At 38.1% G+C, this 25,098-nt stretch overlaps 2 protein-coding genes across 5 annotated transcripts; one reads left to right on the forward strand and one right to left on the reverse strand.

The window, feature by feature from the left end:
- Positions 1 to 5,697: 5,697 nt before the first annotated feature.
- On the reverse strand, positions 5,698 to 7,112 carry mRpL54 (mitochondrial ribosomal protein L54). Its single transcript, XM_028308043.1, has 3 exons — positions 6,884 to 7,112; positions 6,643 to 6,791; positions 5,698 to 6,228 (listed from the first exon to the last, which is right to left on the reverse strand). Exons 1-3 carry the CDS (start codon positions 7,008 to 7,010, stop codon positions 6,067 to 6,069), a joined length of 438 nt encoding a protein of 145 aa, XP_028163844.1. The 5' UTR covers positions 7,011 to 7,112; the 3' UTR covers positions 5,698 to 6,066.
- A 1,635-nt stretch (positions 7,113 to 8,747) lies between these two features.
- On the forward strand, positions 8,748 to 24,050 carry LOC114355267 (phospholipid scramblase 1). 4 transcript variants are annotated; one of them, XM_028308018.1, is made up of 6 exons: positions 8,748 to 8,930; positions 11,065 to 11,191; positions 12,077 to 12,133; positions 14,415 to 14,624; positions 17,433 to 17,471; positions 21,292 to 24,050. In XM_028308018.1, the coding sequence occupies exons 2-6, from the start codon at positions 11,083 to 11,085 to the stop codon at positions 21,363 to 21,365; spliced, it is 489 nt and encodes a 162-aa protein (XP_028163819.1). In that variant the 5' UTR covers positions 8,748 to 8,930; positions 11,065 to 11,082; the 3' UTR covers positions 21,366 to 24,050. The 4 variants fall into 4 exon arrangements, with proteins under 4 accessions (XP_028163819.1, XP_028163817.1, XP_028163818.1 ...); XM_028308016.1 differs by lacking the exon at positions 8,748 to 8,930 and adding an exon at positions 8,953 to 9,126; XM_028308019.1 differs by lacking the exon at positions 8,748 to 8,930 and adding an exon at positions 9,586 to 9,807.
- The last annotated feature ends 1,048 nt before the right edge of the window (positions 24,051 to 25,098 follow it).

Below are 25,098 nucleotides of genomic sequence, written 5' to 3' on the forward strand. Positions count from 1 at the left end.
ACCTTCGCACAATTTCGCCCCGTATGGCAGTCACGGAAACTGACCCGAAGGGTCCAGATCAAAATTTTCGGGTCCAACGTTAAATCCGTTCTGCTCTATGGGTGTGAAACGTGGAAGGTCACCAAGGTCATCTCGCACCAGCTGCAGGTCTTCGTCAACCGCTGCCTTTGCCGAATTCTCGGCATATACTGGCCTGAGAAAATCGAATGGCAGACGAGGCGAAGAAGATCGGCAAGACTTGGAGTGAGATCAACGCGAAGCTCAAGACCGAACGCGATGGAGGACTGTTGTGGACGCCCTCTGCCCCATCTAGGGGACATAGGACCTTAAGTCAAGTAAGTCAAGAGTGATAAAAGTTTAGATACTTTACTGTTTCTTCTACGATCTCATTACAAGGCCCAAAAATTTATTCTAGATTTAATAATATTTTGATTACCTCTTTAGAACTCAATTTGATTTGGACTGATTTTTGTTTTATTTAGAAGATAAATTAATTTAGGTTAGGTACCTACTTACTACTCCTCCGCAAAGTAACTTTATTATACTAAATTTGCTAACTTTTGCTTAATCCCGGAAATATCGAAAATACCGGATTATCGGTATTTGTCTAGAGCCAATACCGAAAATACCGGTTTTGCTGAAATGATTCGGTATTGCGACCCCTAGTAAAATATGATTTGCTTTGAGCGATTTCTTTTTGATTGTCCAGTAGACAGCACGAGTTAAACACAGTGGCATCATAAATAGTGGTAACACCTGGTTTTAAGTGAGATGCAGTCTAGGATGGTACATAATAATATCTGCCCTGTTTGCAACTAAACTATATTTTCTGATGGGCATAGGTACAAAGAAAAATCTTTTTCTTTCATCGCTTAGGACAAAACTGAAGTCACAAACAAACCTCTTGAAATATACAAAGCAAAAATGTGTTAACCCATCAGTCGCCAAGCGGTCGCATATGACCGCGTAACAATGATTTATCGATTGTGTCTAGATACGCGAGGCTTGAAGGTTTAAATATAAAATAAAACACAACAGTATGTAACCAAGCTATAAACTTCATAAAATATTTCGTTCTAAGTCTTATAGCCCAAAGCACTAATTACTCATCGGCCAGACGACCGCATTACCATACAAACTGAAACAAAGGTAATAACAGCTTAAATGCCCGAATGTAAGGTATTCCTCGAGAACACGTACTTATTCACCCCTGTTGAATTTCAGTAGTGATGTTCCTATCTTAGAATAAGGTATTAAACTGCTAAGATATTAACAAATAATACCTATATTAACCCATTAGTGCATAACGTGCGAGAAACCTGACTCATTTGAAAAAAAAAACAAATAGACAGCTTTGTTGCTCTTCGAGAAATAATAGTTTCGTTCGTTCGTTCGTTTCAGCCAAATAACGTCCACTGCTGGACAAAGGCCTCCTACAAGGTTTTCCACAATGCACGGTCCTGCGCTGCCCGCATCCAGGCTCTTCCCGCGACCTTCCCGGTCCACCTAGTAGGAGGCCTGCCCACGCTACGTCTTCCAGCCCGTGGTCGCCACACGAGAACTTTTCTGCCCCAACGGCCATCGTCTCTACGAGCTATGTGCCCCGCCCACTGCCACTTGGTTTTAGCAATTCTGCGAGCTATGTCGGTCACTTTGGTTCTCCTGCGGATCTCCTCATTTCTGATTCGATCACGTAGGGAAACTCCAAGCATGGCCCAATAGTTTAGGTGCCCTTTATTAGGTGTGCCTTAAAATGGGTGCGCGTTTCACGGATTTTGCCAGGATGGAGTTATGTGAAAATCTGGGTTTCAGACTACAAACACACTTAAAACATATCGTGGTAATGAAAAAAAGACAAAACTTTATGTGAGATTGATTGGAACAAATCTATATTTCCATTCGGTATCAGCCAACTATATTTTCGTGAGGGGCGGCTTTTATTTTTACATGGTAACCTTAAATTATAGACGGTACCATGCTCGTACCAGAGTAGGTACTCGTACAATAGCTAGGTACATCACTATCTGAAACTTAGGTGGAACGTTTTAAGTGGGACATTTATAATTAATGACCAGCCCAGTGCCGTCACGTCGTCATTTTCCCTGGATTTATGAACATGCGAGGATTTTCCCGGAAATAGTTATTATTAGAACACTTAACCAATTATATTATGCACTGCCCATCAATTTATTCGTCGACATGTGAAAAGAAATGGAAAACTCTATATCATTAATAATAACTGCCAATAAAATACTGATATTTTGAAAAGTAGCAATATTAAAAATAGAACACTAAGGCTGAGTTGCACCACCTAACTTTAACGGTAACTAAAGCGACGATAACCGGTGTTTTTTGTATGTATGTAGTTTGACATATTTATGCGTCTGTCACAGTTAAAGTAAGATGGTGCAACCCAGCCTAAAACATTTAAGTAATTCCTTGACAAGTACATTACTATATTTTTAATCATAAGTTTAAGCTATCAGTTATTTAAACAAGCAATAAGTAGTAGTAAATAATGTCCTATTAAATGCATAATATTTTTCTATTATAAATATAATAAATAAAATCTTTATTTAAGCAAGAAAGATTAACAAGACTATTAGTAATTTTATCCCCATTTATCAGTCCCGCTTTATGGATTTCACTTCCGCCGGAAACGCGCGAATAACTTTTTCGAATCTCGAAAAGCTCGCTCGAAAACTTGTAATTAATTTTTAATCCTCTGTCCTTACTTTGTAGCTTCACATAATAATTTAATTTTATCGTGTTTGGATGATAATCAGTTAATTTCGTCTCTTTTGCAGAGAAAAGGATTTTATTGTTCATTGTTTTATTAAAACGTTGGCAGTTGATACTTTATTAGCAAAAAGTCCTTTTATAAAATAAAATTTTAACATGTTTATTTAATCTCTAGGCCGAGTTGCACCACCTTACTGACCGAATCTATAACGATAACCAGTGCTTTTTGTATGGAGTTTAACAGATTTTTGACGTTTGACAAAGTTAAAATAAAATAGTGCAACGCAGCCTTAATTTTATTTTTAAATGAAAAAAACACAAAATCTTTCGATTGTTCCTGAAACATAAGTAAAAATCATTGACACAATGTTCATATCTTCATCCTAAGACCATTATTATCGATTGATCTGCCCCAGTCTTGTTAACGCTGTTGAGTTAATACAATTGCTTCTTAATAGGCGTTTAAGATCAATGAGCAGGTTAATTAATGACCTAACTACCCGTTGTATTGAACGGACATATCATTAGGGTTCAAGAAATTTAACAACAGTGTGTTGATATATTTTAGTGGATTTAAATTATTTGTTAAAGTCAGGCACAAGTGAATACAACTTGACACCATTACAGCACGGCAACTTACGGGACAGGCCCTGATGATGGATCGACCCACTTATAAATTCAAATGAAAAAGTAACCCTTTACTGACTGAGTTGCACCACCGTATTTAAACCGTGAATATAACCATAACCGTTGTTTTTTGTATTTAGTTGGACAGACTTGACGTTTCTTAAAGTTAAAGTAAGATGGTGCAACCCAGGCAAATAGCTCTAAAACAAAAGGTATTTATTTATTTATTTATTTATTTGTAATAGGTATACAAACAGTTTACAGTCTGGGCTTCATCGTAAAGAAAAAGTGTTAATTACATACTGGACCGTAAGCCAAAATTAGTATACACAGCATGATAAATTAAATTAAATTACAAGTAGGGTAAACNATTTGACAATAATTTTCGGTAATTCGCACTTTTGGCGATTTCTTAAAATTTGCTAAAGCTTTATTAATTCTTTCATGATTGTCCATTTGTAAAATTAGATCAGACTCCATTTTGTTAATTTGATTATTTTAATTATTTAATTGATGATAAAATTGTAATAAAGATTGTAAAAAAAATATAATGTGTATAAAATGTAAATAGTTTTAAAACCAAATCTCAAAGTTCATGCAAAATTTACCGTGAAAATTCTAAGTGTTTCGAAACAAAACAACTCTATACAAAATTGGGCATGGATTCCCCGTCTGAACCAAATTCTCTTAAAAACTAACAATGTCCTTAAAGTTTACTAACGAAATATTCTAAGTCCATAAAATTAACTCGCAAATATTCTAAGTTCCAATTTTCATACAAACATTACTTGCACTGATCACTAAATGTTAAAGTTAATTCTTCCTTGTAAATAAAGTTCAAATTTCTATCGCACTGCACTGATAAAATAAAGAGCACTCACAGTTTTTTGTCCTTTTCACTCACACGTGTGACGTCAGCCTTACGTCGTCCTTGTCCTACTCCTCCAATTGATTCCTGATCCCAATCCTGACGGCACCTTCTCATCAGCACCGTCTCGGAGTCCAAAGCCGGATTCACCACCAAGCTCGAACTCCTGCTGCAGCAGCTCCAACCCTCGGAGGCTGTTCTGCTTCCTCAACCAGGAACCACAGGAACCACCACCACTCCTAATCCTCCAAAAACTGCGCCCTTATCTGGACGGCTTCCGGGATAGGTCTGAGCAATACCTATCCGACTCGATGGACCATGTTTAACCCCCTTGGGTCAAAGTCGAATCGAGGGTGTACTAGCTTAGAAATAAAAGCCAAACTCAGTACACGACGGGTTTATTACGTCACCACAATCGGTTAGTAACAAGTAGGATGGTTAATGTGAACGGTGGTTCAAAACCTTTATATATGGGTCGCCTAAAACTTCGACACCGCGATGTAAGTCAGCACAACGCCATCTATTGACAGTCTTGCGAACTAAAATGTCTTAGAATCTACGGAATGTAACTAATTGACTGGACATTGCCTTATAGACTATTCTTACAAGGTACGTGTTTCCTGGCTATTTGACATTTCTAAAACAAACAAACTTGTTCGGATGCTCATAGGTATTTAGCGCAATTTTCTATCGTAATTATTGAATCCTTTCAGTCTACAGCAGTCTTTCCCAAAGTGGGCGATAACGCCCCCTTGTGGGCGCTGCAGGCTTAAAAGGGGGCGGTAAGAGACCCAGAAAAAAAATGGGACGTTGTGTAGAGGCTTGGGAGGCGTCATTTACTAAGAGGACTGTTAGACACCGACTGAGCACTCGACACTCGACTGCAAATGGGGCGCTAAAAAGAATTTATTCTCAAAGTGGGCAGTAGACAAAATAAGTTTGGGAACCGCTGGTCTACAGTGACATTCGTATCGTTTCAGAACCCGTACTCATACTCGTTCGGCACGAAACACGGCGACTACGCGCCGCCCATGATCGTCAAAGAAGACACCATGGACTGTCTTTGAAAACTGGTGCGTCACTAAACGGAAGCTGTGACGTAACAAACACGCAAACGCGAGTGGTCCCAGAACGGTGTGCCATCCACATAAACTTGATTGATTGCTTTTGAGACACTTTAATTTGTTACATGGAATTTGTAATCATTTAAGAAAGTAACAAAAGATGCAATTTTCAAGTATTTATAAATGTTTTGTAGCATTTGGACTTTGATGCTTGTTTGTAATGTGCTAGTAAAATGTTTACAAAAACATTGTATAAGTGAAGAAACAGTGATGTTGAAGAAATTGTATGAATTGGAACATTTCAAATGATTTTTGAAAAGTTTTTGTATTGTTACTGGTCTTTTTGGAGTCCAAATTGAATTTTTACTTTTTGAATTAAAGATTGTTATTGTTTTATAACATTTTTTATTAACAATTTTACTTACACTATCTACTTATGAATTTACACTATTTCTTATAAATTATAACTCACACCCACAGTATACTAGGCAGGACATTGGACTTCCTCTATCGTTCACAATCTCATCTTAACATTGCGTTCACTAACATTCTGGCACGGTATGGTGATGATGAAACAAATTATATTGGGAGCAGGGTTGCTTACACAAAATGTAGTTTGGCAAAATTAGTCCATTTAAACATCTCAATAAGTTTTGCATGCAAAATCATATCGATTGCAACTATGTTCGGCTGTCGTCTACAGAAGTATATGGAAGAAAGAAGCATTCTTACGTTGAAGCACTGAGGGTAGTCTTCTATCTGTCGTCAGAACTTGCGCATGGCCTTGAGGCGGTTGTTGCGTCGCATGCCGGCGGCGCGCACGCGCAGCCAGTAGCGCTTAGAATTTGGGTCCAGCTCCTCCAGCCGCGGCGGAGCGCCCGTGCGCAGCGTCCACAGCCACGACGGGTACTCGCTGTCGTCCTTCAGCTGCGGACACATTGATGAGTTTGGTTAAAAACAATAGAACTATGCAAATCAACAAAAAGAGGGTCCTTCAATCGTAGGTAGAATTTTTTCCTAGGATCACACTCAATATTAAAATAACACATTTACAATAGGTTCATGAATTAGAAATGAAAGACATTGTGTAGTATTATAAAGCTTAGAGAGCCTGTGATGAAATGTTAGGACTAAAGAGTAGTCAAGCATCAGGATAAAAGAACTAAAAGTTATGAATAAATAAATAAATGACTAAACATGAACCAAGGAAAGTTTGGTATGAACAATATAAATTATGTGAGGGCGATCGGCCCACCACCAAAAGTACCTTATCAAGACCATGTGCATCATACATAAGTAAGGAAACACCAATTGGATTCTTATTCTTTACTTAAGTCATACCTTGACATCCTCTCCGGTGGTGTAGATGTTAGACCCGCACACGAACGTGGTGAGCTTGACGGGGTCAGTTTCAACTGGCAGCTGCTTTTTTTCCATCGGGCCCAGTTTGCCGCCAGCCTTCTTCTTGCCTTTACCCAGGCCCATTACACCTGTACATTGAGTATTTAGGTTTAGTACACAAGTAAACACCATCATTATTATCAGAATGATACATTACGAGCCACTCAATCTCAATACCTACCTCCTGCCGCTGAAGTCTTTTTCACAGCAGCGAAGCAAGAACTGTTTGTATGAAGGTATTGTGAATTTACATTAACTAAAGTTCGCATTTGTACAAAACCCCGACCTATTGCGGATAAATAAGACATTGTAATAACTTTTATCCAATTGATTATTAAATTATTATTTAATTATGATTCCATAAAACTCAATTTATAGGTTATGTTTTCATTATTGTCTTGAAAGCTGTCAATGTCATTTTATAGCACGTTCCGTTTCACTCAACATCAACATTACTCTTTGACTGTATCATATGATGCCTTTGCCTTTCGGTAGAATCATGGAGTTACTAATTATGTGGAGAGGCTCTATTGCATATTGATACAAAACCAAATCGACACAACAAATAATATGATACTATCCGTTCGCTTTAAATTTGCCGCTGGCGATATAACGTCACTCGAAAGGAATCGTCTGTAACTATAACAAACTATGTTTAAAATATTTTTTATTTATTCATCAACAGCCCTTTACAGTCCACTGCTGGACTATGAGCCTCCTCCACTATAGTGGAGGGTTTTGCCATAATCTCCACGCTTGGCAGGTGGGTTGGAGATCGCAGTTTAAAAGATTGATGTTTTTCAGAGAGCGCTGCTGCCCATTCTCTGTTTGATGTGTAGTCCCTAAGTCGCCTCTTACGACACCCGCGGGAAGAGTAGGGGTTGGTGACAAATGTATTCTACTCTGCCGTCACCATTTTATTTATTATTATTGATAAAAATTGAGTATTTGCGTAAAATAAGACACACTAATTGCGTTTAATCACGGTTGGGAGAGGGAACGCGCATTCCATGGACTGGCAAACTTAGCGCGAACGGGTAGTAACAACCAGGCATGGAACATTTCATAAATAGCAGGTGAAAAATCATATGACATGAATTTCATTAATCACCTGCTATTTTACTTCACATAGACTGCCATAATTTCACAGTCAACGAAATCACGAATGACATGAATTTCATTCATTCATTCGAGCGAAGTCCGTGAGGGCAGCTCTGCCAAGCGACCGAGCGAGTAAGAAGGAATGATTTGATCATGTGCGTGTTAGAAAAGGACGAGAGATGTGATGACGAACGAAACTGGGCATTTAAAATATGAACTTTGAGCTTAAGGTGTAAGGTTAAGATTTCCTTGTCCATGATTCGTATGATTTCATTAGATAGCAGGCAGATGAAATGAATGAATTTTCACTAGTAGTCGCGCGGTTATTGATTGTTGCATACATACTGTGCTGTGAAACTGTTTGTTTTTTGTTGTGCGACATAAAATATTGTTACATTTCATATTTAGCTAATTAGCAATCGTTTATCATACTTCATTAAAAGTAGCACATTATATGAAAGAGCTACATTATAACACTGCGAATAAAAATCATTGCCTGTAAAATTTCGCATGTGAAATCATATGAACAAAAATCATCATTTCATAGAATGAAAATAAATGAAAAATAGCAATCATTTCCATGCCTAGTAACAACAACCCATGGTGACGTATGAAAAAAGGAATAGAAATAATGTTTCGTCAGTAGTACTCATTCTGGTAAAGCTAGTCACCTCTTTTTTCATGAGCATTTGATGCGTGCTCAAAGTATACTTGATTTGAGAAAGGAATGGCCGTAGTGTAGGCAAGGCAATAATTAAGCTGACAAAATTTTTGTTTACTCGAAATATTTGTTAACTGATTGCCTATTATAACGGCCATGTTCCTTTCCTATCGTGTACGTACCGAGCACGTTTACTTTACAACTACGCCTGGTCTATAGTACATTAGTTATGGGTAGAAATGTAGAATCGAACCAAATAAAAAACCAATGTCAATGTCATGTGTAAGTTGTCATTAGTGTCAAATGTGATCTTGTCTTTTCTTTGTCGTGATAAAAACGTATTCGTAATATTCATTAATTTCCTAAAACCTAATATTAATTCCGGGCGTATTATTTCTCGTTTGATCAGGTCAAGTTTTTGTTATGTGTTGTTGAGCGGCGCGCTTGCTGTCGTTGTGTTTTCCTGGTGGGTTTTCCTGATGATGATTCATTTTAGTTTATCGTTGCAGTATTTAGTTTTTTAAAGAACGCAGTTCACAATGCTTATTGGTCGCGATTCATGTGATTAAGCATGTTAATTTTATTTTAGTAGTTTTAAATATAAGATGACTCAAGATTTTCAAAGTTCGTTTGATACGTCTACCGATTACACCGAAATACAGGTTTGTACATAACCCTGGATTACTTGCCACGGTTCAGTGCAAGGTCCTTGATTCATATATTTGGCAGTGAGTATGTGTTGTAAATAAACAATTGTATGGAGAACTTACTTTAAGTGATACCTAACTAAAGCTTGTGTAATTTTAGTAAGATGCTAAAATTTCAGATTGTTTATTACTTTAACAAACTTATCTGAAGATTCTATTAAATGTTTTAATTTATCAAATGACATTAAATTCATGTAGCCTTGTAGGTTGGTATTTTTTTGTGAAATTATTTTATAAATCATATCTTACTGAGAAGATTTTAGCCTTTCAAACTCAAGAGAACAAGCATGAGATGTAATGATCAGCAACACACAAAGTCATAATAATATCTGTTGCTAATGTTACTTAGTGGATCTATAAACGTCCAAATATCTTACAATGTTTTTGTTAATAGTTTGGTAGAATATTACGCATTAGGTTGTGCTACTGACAATTGAATTATCTTTAATCTGATAAAATTAATGTTATCATTAATTTCTAAACAACTTTCAGTACTGTAGTGCATGTGTCTGTGGCTTGTGGTCTGTGCCATTAAAATATCAGTTAATTTCTTGTTTCTTTGCAACTTATTTGTGTCGTGCTGTGGTGTTCCTGACTGACAATACGTGAAGTTGTTTTCCGTTACTTGAACAGTAGGTAGGTAGTATAGAATTAATTTAATTATAATTATCAGTGAAATTCTTGTTGGATATGTCATAAATATCAAAACCTCAGAATTCTTTACCATTTTAACCTATTTTGTATTTAATCTTCTTGTCATGTCGGTAACAAACCTATACAGTGTCAGCCCAAAACTACTACAAGTGTGGCAATGTCAGTAACATTCAGTAAATCTTCCTTCATGCATTTTGTATGTAATAGCATTTACTTCTGTGTGCAAAGCAGCGTAATACATTTGGGGTCCTTGCATCATTTTGTGCGAATTGTAAAGTGAAATTGTGCAAAATATCGAAAGACAGAAGAGATCAAGTCCATTTTTGGAGGATTGTCGCAGAGTAAATACAAATGAGTAGGTCATCTTCATAGAAACGCACCGAGCGCGGTTTGTATGTGAGCGCGCCAATATACGTATGCGGCGCGCACGCACACACTGACAAATTTCGGCGCAACCACGACTGGCTCCCCGCTAATCCCCGCTAAATTTTGTCAGTGTGTGCGTGCGCGCCGCATACGTGTTGGCGCGCTTACATACAAACCGCGCCCGTGCGTTTCTATGAAGATGACCTACTCATTTTTGAGTAGACGAAATATTGTTCTGGCTTTAAGACTTCGATCCGGCCACATTCCAACTAGAAAGTTCAAATATTTAATGGGCTTAGAACCTTGTGTGAAGACTGTGGAGTCATTGAAGACGTCGTTCATGTCTTGGTGGAATGTGTCCGGAACGGGCAGGCCAGATCTCAGCTGTTCCAACCTGACGGGTGTTCGGTCGGCAGGTGCAACAGCGTCCTGGCTTCTCCCATGTCGGAGGAGGCGAGAGCCTTATACTGTGTTTTTCTAGATTTTTAGTTTCCCAATTTTAGACAATAAGACACAAATACATTGTACCTAAAATATTACCTATAGTCTGGTCCGTGAGCACGTAGAATTTTGTCCAATGACCCCAAGCTACCCATCCTTATCGCTCGCGCGTAATTATGTTGCTATCGCGCTCGCACACTCACCGCGGGTGCCAGTCGCACAGTCGCGACAGCAATATAATTACGCGCGAGCGATAAGGGTGGGTAGCTTGGGGTCATTGGACAAAATTCTCTGTGCTCACGGACCGGGCTTTAGATATATTGTACCTAAAGTTTTTATCTAATGGAGCGACATTGTCATCTTGACAAAGCTCCTTAAATAAAGAGAAAAAAAAACCTACTCTGGAGTATTGACTCTGGTTGTGGCTCTCAGCACTGGCCCGTGGGCATCATGGAGGCGGTGATCACGGCCGTGTTCGTGCTGAGCATCGTGGTGGTGCTGCTGCTCATGCTGTGCCGCTGCTGCTCGCGCGACAGGTCCCGCGGGCAGGTCATCACGCGTGAGTACACACTACTATTCTAAGGCTGGGTTGCACCATCTTATAGATGACCCACGCTGAACTGTCCCACCAAACTCAATGACAGGGGGGCGCTACCACCGTTCAACTATATGGTTTCCAACATGGCAAAAATCGGAACCAGCGATCCGGTATTAACGGTGGCGCCCCATTGTCAATGTCATGCATAGGTAGGACAGTTCAGTATTTTGGAACTATACTTTTACTATAACAAACGTCAAAAATCTGTCAAACTCTAAGGAGTTGAGAGTCATAATCGGTGCTTTTTATATGTAAAAAACACCGATTATGGTCTTATAGATCGTTTCATCCACGAAGACGCGCCCCACCATTCTTCCGCTAATCTTTGAGTGTTATCGGTACACGCTAAATCATCCATGAGTGCACACGCACACTACAATAATGCCGCTCGGATTGCTCGGGTCAAACTCCCCGCACCCCGCGTGACCGAGACCAAGTAGAATAGGGCGCGCCTTCGTGTCTGAAACGATCTACAAGTAGTTATGGTTAACGTTAGGTGGTGCAACTCAGCCTTATTCTTTATTAGTATCGCTCGTTCGTTAATTTCAGCCAAATGACGTCCACTGCTGGACAAAGGCTTCCCCCAAGGATTTTCACAAAGACCGGTCCTGTGCCGCTCACATCCAGGCACCTCCCGCGACCTTCACCAGATCGTCGGTCCACCTAGTGGGAGGCCTGCCCACGCTACGTCTTCCGCCCCGTGGCCGCCACTCAAGAACTACTACTCTTCGAGCTGTGCCCCGCCCAGCAGTGGACGTCTTTCGGCTGAAACGAACGAAGTATGCTACGTCCTTAAAATGATATTAAGCATGTTGCTAAATGTATCACCGTGTAATATTGTTTCAGCGCCCGCGCCGCCCGGCACCGTGCCCGCGCCATACCCGCAACAGCAGTACTCCACTGGTAAGTTGCTTACTACATACTAGCTGACCCGGCGAACTTCGTACCGCCTATGTTCATCAAAAACAATATAGGTGAATGGTGAAAGAATTTTTCAAATCGGCCCTAAACTATTGGAGCTTAGACAAACAAAAAAAAAAACAATCAAATCTTTCCTATTTATAATAATTATTAGTGTAAAAGACATAATGTTCTCTTATAAGCTACTAATGTTAGGCTTCGTTATGGTGCTATTGTGCATTTGACAGTTTAAACTTTAAAGTTAGGGTCATAATCAACAAAATCGTACGACGCAAAAATTTATAAAAATCTCAATAATTCAAAATATTAAGAAGTATACATATTTTGTCCATTCGCAGCACTCATCAAGCAACTTTCCCTTGGCCTTAAATTCTCCCAGCACTTTCTTTGACTACTCGGACGTTGTGTCGAATATTGATTGGACTGTAGGTACGACAATGTATCGTATTCACTTGTGCAATAAACTCATATTATTATGTACCTACTACAGAGGAGAAACAAAATGAGGCTTTTATTAATAATAGAAAATTACTACCTACACGTCAAATAATAATCAACTTATTGATCGGACTTAAAGTAGTTCAGTGTAATATGTTTTTAATTATAGACCAATTTTCAAAAATATATTTTAAAAATAGGTTCTTAATCGCGTAAGGAAGTAAGATAACTGATTCATTTTCCTAGTAGAGCTCGAATATCGATATTAATCTCACGTCAAGATGGAAATATCCAAGCAAGATAAAAGATCATTGTGCAATATGTACATAATTCTTATTTGCTTTGGAATACGAAGAGATTATGGCTTTCATGTAGAATACTTTTCGTAATTATGATTTTACTGTGCAAAGAATCGCATTATTCAAATAAAAATAAGCTGGTATCGGTTAGTACTGAGGAGAATAGTGGTAATGGAGATAAATATTTCAATGTAAGATAAATTTTGTGATAAATATTTGATTCATCACGGGAAATATCATGTGTTGGCTCTCTTATCGTAAACACGCGTCGCGCCTGTATCTACGTGTTGATGATGTCATGTGTAAATTCAAGCTCCCACTTATATTGCGGGGAAGCCCCGACTAACGATATCGGAGTTCTTGATTCGAGACAAGTAGGTCACGGTGAGTCAAATATTAAAGAAAGTAATGTTTGGTAAAGTGGAAGTGGAATTGAAATAAACACTAATTTTATAAACAGAACTGCTGAACATGGCGCTTCACTTTTCGCGATCCAAGCTGGTGGATGAGTGAGAGCTTGTTCTCACTTGAAGGGTGTCAGACCCGGATCTTAATCAGGTGTCGGCGCTCCGTCGCTGTCAGTTCAAAAGAATGTATGATATACCAGTAGGTTTTCAGGAGACACAAAAAACTATATTTTTTAAATTTGGATTTGGCATACGTCCTTTTGAACTGACATCAAGGGCTCGAAGCTGGTTGGTGTGCTATTTTTACTCTAGCAATTTTTATTCTGGGTGACGAGCCGCACAACACCCGACATTTCTAGTCGACATAGAAACAAAATCGGTCTTTGACAAGTCTAACCAGCTTGATATAAAATGCTCCCACATAGAAACACGCTCTCACTTAAGAAAACCAGCTACTCTGGCTACTCTGAAACGCTGTTCACGTAGTTTCGGGTCTGTCTGTCATCGTCGCTCATGCTGGCATCTTACTTTGCGTGAGAGAGATGGCAACAATCGATACTTCGGATAACGTTTTTCGGAGTAACACCAACTTATTATTATTCTGTGGTAACACCACTGATGTAGAATAGAATAGACTTTTTTCAACACAGTAAGTAGTATAATTTATAAACAATAACAACACAACACAAAAAGAAAGAAAAAATAGTGGACCACTGCGCCAATAGACCGCTCAGTATTTATCTTGACATGCCTGTAAGTAAGGGCATGGCAAGAAGCTGGTCTTCCACGGAAGCCCTTGTTGTGGCATAGCGCATCTCTTCGGAGATACACCGACTCGGGCCGATTCATCATCATCATCATCTCAGCCATAGGACGTCCACTGCCGAACATAGGCCTCCCCCAATGCTTTCCATGTTGCCCGGTTGGTAGCGGCCTGCGTCCAGCGCTTTCCTGCTACCTTTATGATGTCGGTCCACCTTGTAGGTGGACGTCCCACGCTGCGTTATCCGGTACGCGGCCTCCACTCCAGAACCTTGCTGCCCCATCGGCCGTCAGTACTGCTTACTATGTGCCCTGCCCATTGCCTCGAGCCGATTGTGATTGTGTTATTTTCCGCAGTAGTGACGACGTACCCGGTGGCGCAAGCGCCGTACCCGGCGGCGCAAGCACCGTACCCGGCGGCGCAGGCCCCGTATCCGGTGGCGCCGTACCCGGCGGCGCCGGTGGGCATGCCGACGCCCGGCGCCGGCGCGCCGTACCCCACCGCCATGCCCTACCCTCACCCGCAGCCGCAGCCGCATATCGCGCCGAGCGCGCCCGATGCTAACGGTATGTATTTTGTAGTACTATCAGGCCTGTTCATCTCCGCGAGTTTGCATCGAAAACAAAACACGCGCGACTACCCCTCCTGAGATACCAAATCGACAGGACAATCACGAGCGAGTATTGACGCACGCACGTATTCTTCACCCATTTGCATTGTAAAAACAATAAACCATATGTAAAAACGGTGGTGCAATTAATACTGTGCAGTATTTTTTAACTGCCTGAATAATATTAGAAACACAAAATATAATTCATGCTTATTCATGTATTTCCTCCGCCATTTTTCGCAATTTGGCACCTCACGTCACACATCATTTTACCGAAGTCAGCCCCTATCTTCGGCGCAGTACCGATCACTGACGTTTGTCAACAAAATGGTGCTCGACTCTTGCAACAAGCTAAATTACACCATATTGTTAACGACATTGAGCGTACATTTTTTTAAATACCTTCGCGAAGAAAATCTTCTGTACGAAGTACTTATTATTATTCTGTGGTACTATGACGTATGTGCATCTTTATTTAATGTTTACTTTTAAGGTGTACCCCGACTACGCAATGTAGTTATCGTTAACATTTTCAATTATTGTGTTATTTACGATTAATTGGTGTGGATCATATTATTATACTAACGTAATGGTATATAGTCACAAACTCTAATATGGAACCTATTTAAAGTTGAATATCGTAGCTCGTCAAACGTAAATATGATTAAATATACGTACGTAGGTATGTGAAAATGAAAATGAAAATATTTATTGCCAGAATCAAACAATGCAATAAGTAAAAGACAGACCTCCACACTATTTAATCATGTATAACATTTTGGTGGGGGCATGAATGTTATACTAAAATAGTTTTCCTTAGACCGTCTTTTTGTTGAACTATAAGCTCCGACTCGAGTGAATCATTTACTCTGATAAAATATCTCTCTGTACACGTAAATATCAAGATTAAATTGATGGAAGCAGCGATAATGGCAATTTAAATTTAACATTTACACAAATATTTGATGTATTACTAAGTCAAACGCTTTGCATAGCTGTGTGTCACGCTCTGCTTCATTGATAACGATAAAAGTTATCATATATTTTTTAAAACCGCGTAGGTACCTAATGTTTGTTTTAATATCATATAACGTCACTATCGTGTTACAGTAGCTATTTAAATATTTAAAGAATGAACAAAAATGTAGCTATGATGTTAAAAAGGGATGGACAAGACAGGGCAAGGTACACAAATAAAACGTACATGGGCAAATCTTTGATTATGAAGCAGACATCAAGGTGACCAACTATAATAGTTTAAGAGCGCGTATCCTGTTAAATTTGGTTTGAATAGGATGTTCGCAGAAAATAATATATCTGTTTAATATGCTTATTTGTATGCCACTTATTCGTTATTGTTTAAGGTGCTCATGCTGTGGCATAATGAATACTATCTGCATCTGCGAACCGATTAGATTATTGTGGCAAGTCAACAATTACAGTTTTGGAATATTTTGTTTATAAAAGTTATTAATATTATCCTACAAATAACATTGAAATAACTTACATTGAAAAAATACAGAGTGAGCAAACAAAGCGCTAATTCCTGTGGGGTCTCATTTAAACGTTGCAAAATCGTAAAATAAACTAAGTAACTTTAATGCCAACTAGCAACTGTGTGACTATTATTAGCGATACTAACAGTAGCAACTAGCAAGTCTGTTGATATCAATAAATAGGTATTGTATCAATTCGCGTTACCGGTGCAGAATAACTGTTGTTTACTTTACAGTCAACGCGTGACGCGGTGGCTTCCCGCTTTGTTTATGCAGCCATTGATCGATGTATTTATTTTGTGTTGATAGAGACACATTATCTAATTTAAGCACTTTTTTTTTCAATTTGGAATGTTATATATTGCTACTGCTTAAGATCGCAGTGTTTATATATTTGTAATATAGGTTAATAAACCTTTTAATTGATTTATGATATTTAACGTAGGAACCGATTTATTACTACATATTAAAAACCCGTTAGCGCGATGCACGCGGTAACTGTGCGTAATCTACCAACTCAATGTATTTATTTGCTGCTTTATTTTTATTATTTATGTTTAAAATATAAATATTTTATCTCGATACCAATGCGTAGTTCTTTTTGTTCCTAAGCTAGGATCCACCTGCTCGTGTATTCGCGTTGTCCCCCACTGATGGACATCTGGAAAAAATGATCGTTGGACAAACTTTTTTTCCCAATGTCCGCCGGGGACAAATGGTGGGGGACAACGGGAATAAGCCCACAAACGTAACGTTAGTTTGTTTAAAGATAAAGTATAATCAGCAAGAAGTTTTATTTACACAAAAAGATGAGCAGGAACGATTCTAGATGAACCTATAGGATTATGTGGGCATAGCTTAATAGTTTAACTTTATTGGTTAAGGGCTGATTTTTCAATCGTCAGATATCTTTTAACTGAAGTATAACCTTGTCATTTTGACATATTTCTCATACTAAGCCTAGGCGCAGACCATCGATTTTTCGTCGGCCGGTAGTTTAGTCAGGCAGTTGATCAGTATGGGCATGTATGGAAGTGCGCAAATTACACCGATTTGATTTGGCCGATTATTCATACAAATTAAAATCGGGCCCAACTATCGGTCAACTAAGAATCGGTCGTCTGCGCCTAGTCTAAAAAAGTCAATGTGCCAAACTTATTCTTCAGTTAAAAGTTATCCGACATTGAAAAATCAGCCCTAAGGGTGTTGAGGTTTAGGGTAAAATGTCCGATACACTGACATAACTAATGCACTAATTTTGTGTATAGTTTTCTTTGGGATGGCCCCGCCTGGATGGAACACGCAAGGTATTGACGCACTAACTTACATAACAATTATGTGTATTTGCATCCATTTATGGTTTGGGTTTTGACGTTGACTCACCCTCATTATTCACCGTCCGGAGCGCTATAATTATCTATTTGATATGGTATTAAGTTATTAAAATGCACCATTATCTACAAGCTTTGCGATAGTAGTGTAATTCTTTCAACTCGGCTTTATCACTCACGCATTCTTCGATCGCACCTCATTTATTTATTTTCTTTATTAGGCGGTTATCACACTGCGCCGCGCTCCGCCGCGGAGCGCGTGATTTTCATATAAAAAATCACGCGCGCGGACGCGTTGTCAGTGTGAAGTGCCGCGCGTGTTTTCTATACAAACTGAGGTACTTGCATACAATGATTAAATCTGTCGCCCCGCGCTCCGCGGCGGCGGAGCGCGTGATTTTCATATAAAAAATCACGCGCGCGGACGCGTTGTCAGTGTGAAGTGCCGCGCGTGTTTTCTATACAAACTGAGGTACTTGCATACAATGATTAAATCTGTCGCCCCGCGCTCCGCGGCGGAGCGCGGCGCAGTGTGATAACCGCCTTAGGAAAACATTCAGCATACTGTAATACAGGTAGCATAATCAATTAATGCTGTTATCCTCGTACTTAAAATCCGCTACTTGTTTTTTTTTACGCTTTTTTATTATTACTTTTGTTTTGATCTGTTCTCGTGTGAACCAGCTGCTCGTTCTCAGGGTAAAAATGAGCAAAGTATTGAATTAATATTAATTACATACTTACGGAATGTAAAATTACGATGTTTCAACAGCTCGCTTAGTTTACTTTAGCTACTTTCATAGCCTAATGTCATATGGAATCATGCTATGGGGCAAAGCTGCAGATTTTGAAACAATATTTATTTTGCAAAAACGTGCGATAAGATACTTGTATAAAATGAAAGCAAGAGCGTCCCTTAGAGAATTGTTTAAAGAAATTGGCATTCTCACGGCCGCTTCACAATACATCTTAAACTGTATTCTATTTATTCAACAAAATATTAATGAATTCAAAAAGAAAAGTGATATTCACCAAATTAACACTAGAAATAAAAATAAATTGGCTATACCCGCTTTTAGACTTAATAAAGTGTTTGCCACTTTTATGGGACAAGGTATCCATTTTTATAACAAAGTCCCTGATAAATATAAAGAGCTACCGTATAATAAATTTAAAGGTATAGTTAAAGATCACATGCTTAAAAAAGCCTATTATACAACTCGAGATTTTCTTAATGATAAGTCATCCTGGGAGTAGGATTATGGTCCTCTCATGCTCGCACTAAAAATAATTAAAATGGAAAGTAATGTATAAACTAATAATAATTTCTCAAATGTTATAGTGTCATGCTTCTCAATCTGGACTGTTACTTAGCTTTATTATTAGTTTTTTTTTTTAAAGAGATAACTTGGAATTGTCATTCTCACTAAAATGTCTCTGGGGTGGTGGCGTAGTGAGGCGGGTCGTTACATTCCCTCTAATATGGTCGAGTGAAGCGATGGCTGGTTCACTCGTCATGTCTGTGAACAGGCGCTGCTTTCGGGGACTGGTCAATCCAAGTTATTCAAATTTATGTATGCGAGTCATTTCTACTAGTATCTTAATATGTAAGTCTAGATATTAGCACGTCACTACCTTGTTTAATATACCACGCAATCTTGTATACCCATTCTTATAAGATACACCATACAAGAATGCATGGTAAATTCAGTGAACTGCTCCTGAATCGAATGTACCTACTACTACTATTTATATTTATTTATATTAACCGGCAGACAGTGGTGACTGAGTTTGTTGCGGCGCTTCTTCTCAGCACTTGCCAAATGTTGGTCTCGAAGCGCTGGTAGGGTAAAAAGATTATGAGACTTGTAGAGGCTCCTTAAGAGCAAAATGACGATTTGTAAGAACTATTTATTAGTCTAAACAAAAAAAAAAAAAAAAAAAACTTGTCCAGTTTAAAAGAGGATACTGGACGTCCTCAAAAATATCCTAAGCTTTTTTGTGATTTCAACATCGAAATTATAAACCACTTAAATCAACATAATGTCATGGTCATGGCGTATGTATACAGCTAGTTTATAGCTTCTCGTCCTTTGTACGTTCATATTACTTTCACTTTCGTTATCACTCAAGTAATTGATTCGTTATCAACGCGATTCATATGAGTAGGTATTTATTATTGTACTCGGGTGGGTGACTCTTACCAGTTATAAAAAGCTCATACCGTGTTATTGGCATTAAGTTACAACTATTATACTGATATTTGTGAACAGCTGTCAGTTTTCGGTATCGAATCCTGGACCTCTCGCTCGTTCACCACCACTGAAACACGGAAGCACTTGCTGCCTGTATTCCACATACGCAAAATATTTACGAAATTTTACCTTCATGGAAACAGCTTGCAAACAAACTGCAAATAGATCTATATTGTTAGGAATTAGTCAAATATAACAAATAATTTTATTTAAAGAATCAATTAATATTAATATGACGTATAAAACTCAGTAGTGCAACAACATGCGTTCTTAAAATCACTAACCTTTCGCTATCGCTGTTACGAACCTTTAATTAAGATATCGCATTAGTTAATAAGCAAATCTATTCTGTCGAACTATATTGTTTGCTTTGCGACTATCGCCCACGCACATTATGAAGGTATTCCGAAAGTGGCGATGAGCAACATTTCCTATAATTTCTATTTACGTATGCGAGTCAGATATGTATTAAAACAACTTTATTTTTTAACAATTTTTGTGATAGAGCATAATTTTATTGTTGGTTTGATGTGGTGTCATTAGTTTAATTTTTATCATAACTGTTTGAATTTTGTATGATTTTATATCTTTGCATGAAATTATCATAAGTTGTAACTGTGCTTGTGTGTTAGTTTTGCATGTTTGTTGTGCGACGTCCGCCGCGGCGCGCGTGTTTGCACTGTACTAATTTGGTGGCGGATGGCTATTGCTGTGTTTGTATTAGGCTTAGTTACTCGTACGTTACTACATCACGCGTAATGGAATGGCTGTTTGGATTAGTTGTCTGTCTCGCCATTTTATTATAGTAAATCGTGTAACTTAATGGCGGCTAACTGAAGCAGGTTATAAATTAACAGAAACATGAAACACCTTCAGATTTTGTCGTAGAGTGCCTTTTTATTATCCATAAATGGTAATCACGGTTTAAATCGGTGAAATGACCTCAAATATTTACTATGCACAGAATAGATTAGTAAAAAATCCTGAATCATCCAAGGTCACTCGACAAATAGTTGGCAATGAATCGTCTTCCAAGTTTGATTAGATTTGTGACGTTAAGATTCTTGCGCGACATTGAGCAAGAGACTGAGCCCGACCTACATCGATTTCATTGAAATTCTTTTTTCAGTATTAGCTAGTACATCACTTAACTTTATCTCGAATTACCAGCCAATTACCAGAACGTTGCGTACACTTAATGTAGTAACTAGAATCGTTGACATATCCAGCTATTCTTTGACTGAATTCACAAAAGTTACATTAATCTACTCTATCGCATTGGGGTAAACTGTACTGTTAGAGCTAAGATTGTTATTAAATAAATAAATAAATAAATCTCCTCAGTTGGATTTCTAGCGCTTACTCAGTCAGAGCCTGAGGTGTTTTTGTAACGTCAAAAGTCAGCGAGACTTCAGATTTGTATGATCAAGTCATAGTCAATGACACCCCTCCAGTGCCGCTCCCCTGCCTACCTCAGGCACTGACTAAGTGCTAGACATATAGTATAGCTATAGCTAAAACGATCTGTTGTCTGTTTGCAGCGCTGCCGCCATCTTACGAGCAGGCGACGGGCGCGGAGTTCAAGCACGCCACGCCCTACAACCCGGGCTACTAGCTTCCCATTAACTCAAGGGATGTCGCCGGTTCCCCCACTAGTCGCCGCATGCCTGTCTTTTTGACACATCATAACTGCCATTTTAGTGCGTCACTGCTGTCAAAATGGGGCCTCGTAGCTGTCAATTTGAGGCCTTAGGGCCTTGGCAGTCCGTAATCGTCTTTTTGATGTTTCTTCTTGATCGTCGTTTTGACGCTTCAAAGCTGTCGTCGTGAGGCGTTAATGATCCGCAATTTGTTTTCAAATATTTTTTACATTGGTGCTGTGAATATACAGACCATTCAATCAATATGATCAACTTGACAGTTATATGTATAAAACCATCATTCCATATAAGTAATGGAATCGATATTCGTCGACACGTAACGAAAGCGGCATAGCGTCATTCCCGGTCAGTTGTGATGGACTTAAACAAACGGCGAGTACGGTTGAATCGACATGTGCTATATTATACTTGATGTATTCTAAATGTGATTTATGTAAGCTTATGTAAAATTTGAGATTTATTTTTCATATTTTAAGTAATAAGTAATGGAAACCGAAACTGTTAAGAGGAAAATCTATGTTTTAAAATTTTCCCTTTCTAATTAATGCAGGCGTTTAAATGAGGAAAATATGTTCAAGTGATGATTGAACTAATACAAATATAAATAACTGTAAAGGTAACTATTCTGCGCACTCTATTGCTCAGGGATTTCAAGTTACCTTTTAGACTGTATTTTTTGTAATAGCATTGAGCTTAGCGAGTAAGTGTAATAGTAGGCGCACACCGTTGATTTTTAGTTGGCCGATAGTTGTGCCCGATTTTAAATTGTATGAAGAATCGACCAAATCGAATCGGCGTCGTGTGCGCACTCCCATACATGCCCATACTGATCAACTGCCCGACTAAACTATCGGCCGACGAAAAATCAACGGTGTGTGCCTACTCTAAGTGTAACATGTGCGGGCGTCACGACCCCATGTATTACCAAAGTGTACCTGTTTCGCATAGGTAGATCTTTTTAAAGCATTTTCCCCATTAGAAATGATATCTTTTAATCATAACGTTGAGTTTATTTGATAAAAAGCTTTGTTCCGAATTTCTTAAGTACAGGGTCACAATTTTATTTTTCTACGTTATTTCGGTAGACTTACTTTTGGTATTTGTGTAGTTCAGTAAAATACAACTAGATCAGAACTGTTGCAACTCGAAAACGCGTAAATATTAAGTTAAGAACTGGTAAATTTAACATGTACGTACATATCGTTATTAGCAAACTCAAAAGTTATCGTAACTAAGTAATCAGACAAAAAATACTACTTTCTTTTGTATTGTTTGGCAGTTCCAACCTCGGAGTCCGATTTAATGAGTCGCTTCTTTCTTTCGCCTGAAATAATGAAACGTGCCTTTTTCGTATCGCGGTATAATCTTAAATGAACTTTTAATTTAAGATTTTCAAATATGTATTTGAGTAGTTAGGAATATAAAAAACGCTTTTTGCAGATTGTGAACATGTTTGTAATATTAGTGGTCCAGTTTTGATCGAGGCGGAGTCTCACAGGCTCGCAGTATGATGCACCTCGGGCCATCTGTGGTCTAGTCGAAACGTACATGTTGTAACGTATTTAGGACTGACAATAAAGACGTAAATGTAGTGAAGACAAAATGTGACTATTTTTTTGTTTATTGGCTCAAAAAATTATCCCATATGGTTATTTTTTTAAATTAATAATTCAACAAAATGGATCTATGATTCGGTTAAGATTTAACTCTTATGGCGTTCTTATTATACTTGAAATTATGAAGTTATAGTTCCACAGCATTTGCTGCCCTTCTACTTACATTTAGTTGTATCGGTGCTTATGAGAAAAGGCTTATAGGTAGTTTCAAGTTCAGTTTTTTAAATTACTTTCTAATTAGTGTCTCCATTTAAAACTAACATTATAAATATCTGAGAATCAGACCCACGAACTGAGCTTATTATACTTCCCAAAGCTCATTTTTAATAATATTTTATAATTCTTAAATGTAAGTATACAAGAATAAATCTATATAAATATTTAAGAAATTCATTTTTCTGTTGTAGTGAAATAATAGTGAAAATGTTTTAATACTCTGGTGTCAAAATAGAATAATGATCCTCAATAGTTAGCGACACGGTATCCACTCAAGCGCCGCTCGCTACAGTCAGTCTGTGTCGCTGGCGCGCTACTACTTAATCATAGCAAAATAATATAAAAATAACTCTTCAATGTATACTTGTTGTTGGTGTTCTTATGAGTTTTATATTGCTAGTTGACAGTTCAGTACATAAATGAGTAAGACTAGGCGCAGACCATATCGATAGTTGTGCCCGATTTTAAATTGTATGAAGAATCGGCCAATTTGAATCTGCGTAATGTGCGCACTTCCATACATGCCCATACTGATCAATGGTCTGCGCATAGTCTAAATAAATAAAATATACATAATATTCACTAGGATTCAAAGCCCGACATGATTCCGTACTATTGCGTATGAACCTGACATTATTGTGTATGAATCGATATAAACAGAATGTAAAAACTAAAAATGTTTCGGGCTTTTTTATTCAGCATTTATATGTTGTTACTTGTAGCGGAGTAAGTGTTAAGAGAATGTGATAACGTGGACGATTCGGGTTCGTGGAGTGTAATCATGTAATCACTGTTGTTGTAATGTACATAATTTTATTAAAACCAAAATGTTAAATAATAAGTATTGATTTCCAAAAACTTCCTTTCGTATATTTTTATGTGATTACATTTTTTTGTAAAATTCTAAAGTACCTTTTAAGTTGACTGTGAGGTCTATTTGTAAGAATGCATTCATTTATTTTACCAAAATAAAAGTTTATACTAAATGACATCTATTTTTCATTTTATTTCCTAATTATCATCTACTACGAGTATATATAAAGGTAGCAACTCGCAACCAAAGTTGAAGGGATTGTTATTTAATAAGGTACTCACACTGGACGTAATATTACAGGAAAATACACAACACATTCATATCACAAATACTCTAGCTACCTCGCTCTTGCCAAATATAAAGGGGGTGTGCAAACGAGACAGAAAGCGCTTGACTGTCAGACCCACACGGTAGAGCGTGTCTCCAAAAGTGTTGATCGCCTCAACTCTCACAGCGCGACCTTTTGCCTATTATATTATCAGAATGTAATGTTGGTACTTGGTATGCCTCAATAAATAAATAATTAAATGTTTTTTATGGTCAAGTAATCGACGCCTGATGGTACCATCCCCATCAGGAATCCCCATGGAAAAAAACTTCTTTGAATTTGAAACTACATTCTGCTCAATGAATTGTGAGTGCTGTAGAAAGCATTATCTAAATTACACAATCCTACTATTCCTACTATAATATTATAAATGCGAAAGTTTGGATGTCTGGATATTTGTTACTCTTTCACGCAAAAACTACTGAACGGATTTTGATAAAACTTTATAGTATTATTGTTTATAACCCAGAATAACATATAGGCTATAAATTATGACGATCTGTGACAAACTAAATTTCACGCGGGTGAAGCCGCGGGCAAAAGCTAGTTATTACATAAATGTAAGCTAACTTGTATTTTAATTAAATAAATAAAAACCAACCGAATTGAGAGCCTCCTCCTTTTGTTGAAGTCGGTTAAAAATGCGAAGTAACAAGCGCAGGCTGCTACGGCGCGCTACGGTTTGCTACGGCGCGGTTCGTAACAAAAGCTTC

This window comes from Ostrinia furnacalis, unplaced genomic scaffold, assembly GCF_004193835.3.
Source record: "Ostrinia furnacalis isolate ACB-3 unplaced genomic scaffold, ASM419383v2 OfSCF2378, whole genome shotgun sequence".
Taxonomy (NCBI): Eukaryota; Metazoa; Arthropoda; class Insecta; order Lepidoptera; family Crambidae; genus Ostrinia; species Ostrinia furnacalis.

Excerpts from the sequence above, each read along its gene's own strand:
- LOC114355267 (XM_028308016.1), top strand. The coding sequence starts at position 9,070 with ATGACTCAAGATTTTCAAAGTTCGTTTGATACGTCTACCGATTACACC. Across the intron at positions 12,134-14,414 it reads GCAACAGCAGTACTCCACTG|TAGTGACGACGTACCCGGTG; the intron begins GTAAGTTGCTTA and ends TATTTTCCGCAG. Across the intron at positions 14,625-17,432 it reads GAGCGCGCCCGATGCTAACG|TTTTCTTTGGGATGGCCCCG; the intron begins GTATGTATTTTG and ends TTTTGTGTATAG.
- mRpL54 (XM_028308043.1), bottom strand. The coding sequence starts at position 7,010 with ATGTCTTATTTATCCGCAATAGGTCGGGGTTTTGTACAAATGCGAACT. Across the intron at positions 6,792-6,883 it reads AAAGACTTCAGCGGCAGGAG|GTGTAATGGGCCTGGGTAAA; the intron begins GTAGGTATTGAG and ends CTCAATGTACAG. Across the intron at positions 6,229-6,642 it reads CCACCGGAGAGGATGTCAAG|CTGAAGGACGACAGCGAGTA; the intron begins GTATGACTTAAG and ends ATGTGTCCGCAG.